Source organism: Strongylocentrotus purpuratus, unplaced genomic scaffold (assembly GCF_000002235.5).
Source record: "Strongylocentrotus purpuratus isolate Spur 01 unplaced genomic scaffold, Spur_5.0 spur5_scaffold_7, whole genome shotgun sequence".
In the NCBI taxonomy this organism is placed as follows: domain Eukaryota; kingdom Metazoa; phylum Echinodermata; class Echinoidea; order Camarodonta; family Strongylocentrotidae; genus Strongylocentrotus; species Strongylocentrotus purpuratus.
This window is the reverse complement of record NW_022145613.1, coordinates 16,151,428-16,158,556: the sequence shown is the minus strand read 5'-3', so window position 1 is coordinate 16,158,556 and position 7,129 is coordinate 16,151,428. Positions and strand designations below refer to the sequence as shown.

Genomic DNA, 7,129 nt, shown 5'->3' with positions numbered 1-7,129 from the left:
ACTGGGGCAGCCCTACGTAATTAATTGTTTTGTCCCGGCCTCCAACGGGGCCGTACTTCAGCTACATCCCTTGCTGAATACGCCAAAAATGAATGCTCATATGTGTTTGCTAACTTATATGCAGTAACAGAACGTTGTCTTTTCCACATTGACGTCTCCTAATTGCATGTACTTTATGCACCATTTCCATATTGAGGCCTCCTAACGTGCTTGACTTATAATTCGACCCTATTTAGGCATTGTTCGAATATCGAATCTAAGTTGGTATAAACTGAGCTTTGTTAAAAACAAAGTTTGAATACCGTCCTCTCTGATTGCATCAAAAGTTGTTGGCCCAATAATATTAAATTCCTGTATTTACAAACATAATTTTTCGTTGATTTTTATTTTGTTTTACATCGAAAAATAATTGATTTGATTTGATAAGATTTGAGTTTTATATATAAATCATATACTTTTGTATATATATATATATATAAATATATTTTGTGTGGCAGCTAGATATAAGCATATTGATATAACGAGAGAGAGAGAGAGAGAGAGAGAGAGAGAGAGAAAAGGGGCACGTAATCATTCAAGCAATGCGGAGGCTTTGGAAGAATAGACAGACAGAGGAAGAAAGGAGAAACAGGAGAATTGGGTGATTTTGAAAATAGACAAACAGCGAAAGCAAAAAGGTTGATGTATGAGAGAGAGAGAGAAAGAGAGACTGAAAGAGAAAGGGGGAGGAAGACTGTATATATATATATATATATATATATATCTTCGTTTAAAATACACTTTTTGGACCCTCCGACAGGCTATTTTATTGAAAACCAATCTCTGATTAACATATTTGAATACATGTACAAATGAATATCATATAATACTTCAGAATAAGATATACATACTGAATATCAATAACAATAATAATAATTTATTATTATTATTATTATTATTATTATTATTATAAACGGAGCATAATAATAAAATAAAACATTATTAAAAAAAAAAAAAAATTATGTGTAGCTCATCAATCAGATGTGCCACGCAGTCGAAAGGGTCCTGTTTACATTTGTAAACAACTTGGGTAACGTGTTTACACTTCGCCACAGTAAGTCTATGCTAGTGGCCACAGGTTTTGTTCACATCCCAGTTGTGAAATGAGTATCCACACACTCTACCATTTTATTTGACGTTCATTCATATCGTAAAATTAATCCTACTCTTCTTCCGATTCTATACCTTTTAAAGTGTATTGAAAAAGTACACACTTATGTACTTGCAAAATTAACTCATCAATTCATCATACTGTTTAATAACATATACCGGCGATATATTGTGTGTCTCAATACTGATTTAAAACAGCATTAACACACTCATCCAATTATCCGCATGCATATTCACATCCATCGCCAATTTACAAGCTCACTAAGAGATTTGCTACACTACGCAGCCGATCATCTAGTAACACAGAGTCAATGAGAAATTTGGATGTTCAAGAAAAATCCCACCCTCCATGTATTTAACACTGACAAGTAGAAACCACAATGACAGATTTTCACCTTAAATCGAAATTTCGACCACGATCCCGTCTTCTGATCAAAATTGAATCTTTTCACATGTGTAGAGTAAAGCTGCAGCGCCATCGTAATAGGATTTTTAAATGTTCAAAAAAGGCTGAAACGCGTAGTAAATTGGTTCAATAAATGTTTTGACCAATTATAAAGTTTGACGCACGCATACACGACCGCCATGACGCGCGCACGGACATGGGTGACTTAAAGGTGTGACCTATGACGTCAAGTCTATGCATATCAAATACCATTAAAAAATGACAATGTATGAAGGAATTATGGTAAATAATAGCTATCAACAAAATGGCGCCTAGATGATGTAACGCGTCAGTATTCAGGAAAAATCTCCTCGCTAGGATCAATAATCATGCATTTGGCACATGTCATGAAAATTTCATCGTCATTAACCATCTCATTCATGAGATAAGAAGCAAAATATAGCCATACATAAAGAATAGGGGGAAAAAAGGTAGATTCTGACGAAATCAATAGGACTGGTCCTCTGCTTAAGCTATGATCACATAACCTAAAAGTAGCCTGCTCGGCGGCCAGGCGGCGAGTTTTGAGCCAATTTCGCCCAGGCACCGAGCGGCGGCCGCCCGGCCGCCCGGGCTTGTTTTTAGGGCATCGTTCGGTCGCTGCTGAAGTTTTAGCGCGGAGTTAAATTAACCGGTGGCCGTTGGGAGACTGTTAGGGTATCGGTGGGTCATCGGTCGGTCACTGCTGGGACGCCGCCCGGAGAAGCTCTCCGATTTCGCTCAGTTTTGACCTAAAATTAACCGGCGACCGACGGGAAATCGACAGGGCGCCGCCCAGGCATCGCTGGGGCTCTACAACCTGCTCGACTTCTCCAACAAATCGTTGAGCGATGACTAAATTCCAGCGGCGACCGAGGAGGCTACTAATCGGTCGGTCGCTTTTTATCTATATATTAAAGGGATAATATCTTACCCCCTGGACATCCACCCTCGAATAACCATCCCCAGTCAACTACCCCCTAGGACAACTACTCCCTAGGGTAACCACCCTCTAGGACGACTAACCCCAGGACAACTACCCCCTGGACAACTACCCCAAGACAACTACCCCCTAGGACAACTACCCCCCCCCCGACAACTATCCCGAGAACAACTACCCCCGGACAATTACTCCCCATACAACTACCCCTACGGCAACCATCCTTTAGGACAACTACACCCCGAACAACTATTTTAGGGGGAGTGATCAGGGCAGTGGCGGCTCCCCTGGAACCGCCTGGAAAAAAAAACCCTTTGAAAAAAACATGTAAAAACACGGGGCGATGGCGCTCAAGGGTGGGCAATTTTTTAAATATTGGAGGGAAAAAACAATGGAAAAAATGTGCTCTCTACCTCTCCCCCCCCCCCCCCCCCTGAGCGACTTTTCGGCCGGGGCGATTTTTCAAATTTTCGGGAGCAATACAAAAAAAAGTTGGGCCCCCTCCCCTAAGACATCCTGGATCCGCGCCTGGATCAGGGGGTAGTTGTCCCGTGGATAGTCATCCTAGTGGGTGGTTGTCCTAGGGGGTAGTTATTCTAGAATTCAAGCATTATACTCTGTGATATTTTCTCTGTGACCGACAATGTATGGCTGTGAAACTGTCTCGTGGATTATCGTTCTACTTGGACCATCCCATTCCATTAACGAAAGCGGCGGAGGCATGCGATTGGCTCAGTGATGTCCTTAAGGCGACAGCGAATAATGGCTAGCATCACCTTGCGGAACTCTGGCATTGTCCTGGCGTAAATCAGAGGGTTGACGCAACTGTTGAAGGTCAACATCAGGCCTGTCCAAGGGACGCCCGCATTGCTTGAAGGAACGACAACGCTCACACCAAACGGGAGCAGGCAGATGATGAAGGCTAGCACCACAATAGCAAGTCGTTTCGTAACTATGACATTAAACTTGTTCAGGTGTGGTTCTGCCTTGTTATCAGAAAATTTTTGCTTGATAGATCTTGGACGTTTTTGGTTAGATTGATCTTCTGGAGACCGCCTTGATCGATTTTCAGAAATGTCAAGGGATGTGTGGTGTTTTGGTGAATTCTCAATAGATGCCAAGTTGCCCTCTCCATTTGAGGTATCTGTTTCGGTTGTTTGTGATGTGTCAAGGTTTGAAGTTGAACGGCTTTGTAAGATTGTTTCTTCAGATGTGAGAGTACTCGGTTCAATCGAGGGAACCTCTGATGAGCTCATTTCCACGTTCACATTGTCTATGCCACGCGTCTGGGGTGCTCCATCCTTTTTGACCTTGTTCATCTTTTTACTTTGTCTGGAAACAAAGAGATAGATCCGAACGTAAATAACAACCATGACAATGAACACAGGGATGATTGCAAATGCCCCGGCTGTGAGACTATATAAGTCTGAAGTGGAAAGTGACGTATCCTGCGAGCATGCCTTGTACTCGTAAGAATATCCCAGTCGGCCCAACCCAGCAAAGTGAGGTACCAGGCACAAAAGAGCTGGGTACATCCAAGCGCTAAGCAGCATGAAGCATATGTTTCTAGTTGTGTAGAGTTTCTGGAACTGTATCTTTGACTTTGTCAGCAGGTACCAGCGGTTATAGGCAATAAGGGCCAGTGTCATGATACTGCCACCCAGACTGATCCATGATACAGCCGAGTTGACTGCGCAAATCCAACCTGGCAAAGGCCATCCGTCACGGCTTAGCGTGGCGACAGTATTAAACGGGAGAGAGAGGCATATGAGAAGGTCGGAACAGCCCAAGTTGACGATGAACCAGTTGGTGGATGATCGCAGTTTCCGGGAAAGGACTACGGCGGTGATGACGAGTGTGTTACCGATGGATCCCACAAGGAAGACGATGCAGAATATAGAGGCTATAGCAATGCGCTGGTTGTAATCTTCAAACACAAAGAGATCTGTATCGCTACTCCTGTTACTGATTATGGCCATGGTTGTTGAGATGACAATATTACTTTCCATATTAATCTCGTCTTTCGTCGTCGATTCGTCTTCTGAAAAATAAAAATAAAAATCATATAGAGAGAAGTATTTTACGACAGTATTAAACATCCACGTACGTCTGTTGGATACGTGGCGTCATTAATTTTGACTGACGTATAGGGGTTCATCAGTGACGCGCAATGTGGAGATGATAAAAAGTGATGGTAAAATGAAAAGGGTAACGATTGATTCGAAATACCGGCGTATGCACAAATTGCCTTCAAGGGTCTTAATATAAATATTTAACGCAATCGAAATGACGCCTCGTGTGCAAATCATAGTGCATAACATGTAACACGTAAATGTAGCTTCTTGTGGATGACATTGTTGGCTATTGATGTATCATTTTTGTTTCACTTTAAACGATTCCATTGTATTAAAATGACTGAATGAAAATACCAGCAAACTAGGGATTGATCGACGCCTTCTCCCTTGTCTTAATTTGCTTTTCAAAATCATTTACATGTATTCATGACTTGTATACATTATATTATAAACTTGAGTTCATTTGTTGATAAGAAAGAGGAAATGGAAGAAAAAAAATATTGAAGGAAAACACATCCCAAGAAATAACGTTCATATTCTGATAGATTTAATCATATTATTGCCTATTAATCTACAAGATTTCCCAGCAAAGTATGTGAGAGAGGCATACAGCATGAATAATATGCAGTATCTCAGCACGACATGGGCATCGACATTTTCTTGATATCGTGACGCACTATGTGAAGTCGTTATCCTTTGTACTACTATTTCCAGAACGCAAATTGAATAAGTAAGTTGGCGCTCTTCTAGTTGACAGTTTCTTATAAATGAAATAGATTTGTCAACTGCTATATTTTAGTATGTTTAAATGAATTAGTTACAAGTGTCCCCCTGTTATAATTTTGTTAAACCAAATATAATTTCTATCATGTGAGCACTAATTTTTAATTTATTTTTTGCCCTCGGAAATTTGGAAATCGCGCCGATCGATAACCCCCCCCCCCTCCCTCTCCCCTCCTCCCTTGAGGTAAACAGAGGTAAATTTCTGGTCACAGTTTTTATTTTGTTGGCCAGTGCGGATCAAGGGAGAGCCAAGGCCCGCTCGCCCCCCCCCCCCCTCCCCCTGGATCCGCACCTGTATACAGTACATGGAGATCAAGAGAGAATACCGACACAGCTGACCCAACACACAGCGTATCTGTCTTGCTCCCTCGACGAGACAACTCCACCCAACAATGCCCCCTCTCTCTCTCTCTCTCTCTCTCTCTTACTCCCTCCTCTCTCATGCTCTACCCCCCCGTCTCTCTCCTCCTTCTCACCCCCGTTTCTTTTGTTTTATTTTCTCCTTTTTTTTCTCTCTCTTTCTTTCTTCTTTTCTCTTTCCCTTTCCCCTCCCCCTTTTCTCAGTTACCTCAACGGCAGTACCGACAATATCCTGCTATCCTGACCTAGGGGCGGCACAAATGGGATGTCGCATCCGACCCCCCATTAGTGCCGCCCCTAGGTGCATAACACCTGTTTTACTTTAACTGGTGCGTCACATTTTCTTGAAAATGGCCGCGCCCCTGTCATGCTAAAAAGCATCACATCATGCGAGAATATCTTCATTTATATATCTCTTGTACATTTCCGTAAAGAATATTGTATATCAAAGGGCAGGAGTACATCTCACTTTTCATAATACCTACTCTTATTCTTTGGGGTTAGGTTTCCTTTAAGTTGAATTGAATGGAATCTTATATTGGTGAGTTTATTTACTCTTGACAGATAGCAGCCAACATATCCACATTTCCAACAGAAAAAAAACATTCCAGAATCAAATATAAATATGAAAATAATGTATACTTACATGATATGGAGATTAGCAGGGTGCACTACGATTGTTTTACAGACTCAATGTCCCAAACACCTTATAGTATAATATTATTGATAATGAAGTACACCGACTGCCATAAAACACTTCCTGTATCCTGTTTGCAATTATCAGAATATGACTGTAGGGAAAGAAGCATGGAAGCAAAAGCGATCAAGAAATGGCACGCGAGCGAGAAAGATGGAAATATAATTTTATCCACACATGAGAAGGGAAAACCCGTCATGACAAAAAAGTAATTAAAGGTCAACAACTGATTCATTGAACCGATCGGTTCAATAAATTGTAGTTATTCCTTTGTAACGCGTAACAATTTTGTATGGACTGAGCAATGATTAATACCATCATCAAATTATATCATTGCCCCCGGGCGAGTTATTTGGTTGGTGTGTTATTTGTTTGTTTCGTTTCTTTAGTAGAGTTCCTCTTTAAGAAGCAACTGGAGCGCCAACGAGTCTTTAACAAATGAGAATGAAATATGTTTACAATGATTACGAAAAAAAAATGTAATTTTCGATGCTTATTGTCAACTCTCTTTTTAAGAGCTTCAATCTTGTTGTCAGGTATAAAACTGGGTCATTCATATCAGCATTACGTTTAGGTTTTCAATATACATGTATTATATTTCACTGAAATCGTTCAAATCTATTTGCATTATAAACAGCCTTTGGTATTAAGAACAAATCAAAACCGATAAGAGGACTTCCAGCCTTTTCACACATGGGTAA

The 7,129-nt window shown here is 41.0% G+C and overlaps 1 protein-coding gene across 1 annotated transcript; it reads right to left on the bottom strand.

Annotated features, from left to right (window-relative positions):
• Window positions 1-3,214: 3,214 nt before the first annotated feature.
• Window positions 3,215-4,492, bottom strand: LOC115919869 (alpha-1B adrenergic receptor-like). The gene has a single exon (XM_030974436.1). It carries the CDS (start codon window positions 4,490-4,492, stop codon window positions 3,215-3,217), a length of 1,278 nt encoding a protein of 425 aa, XP_030830296.1.
• Window positions 4,493-7,129: the final 2,637 nt, after the last annotated feature.

Bases quoted from the DNA above. Each gene is read 5' to 3' on its own strand.
- LOC115919869 (XM_030974436.1), bottom strand. From the start codon at position 4,492: ATGGCCATAATCAGTAACAGGAGTAGCGATACAGATCTCTTTGTGTTT.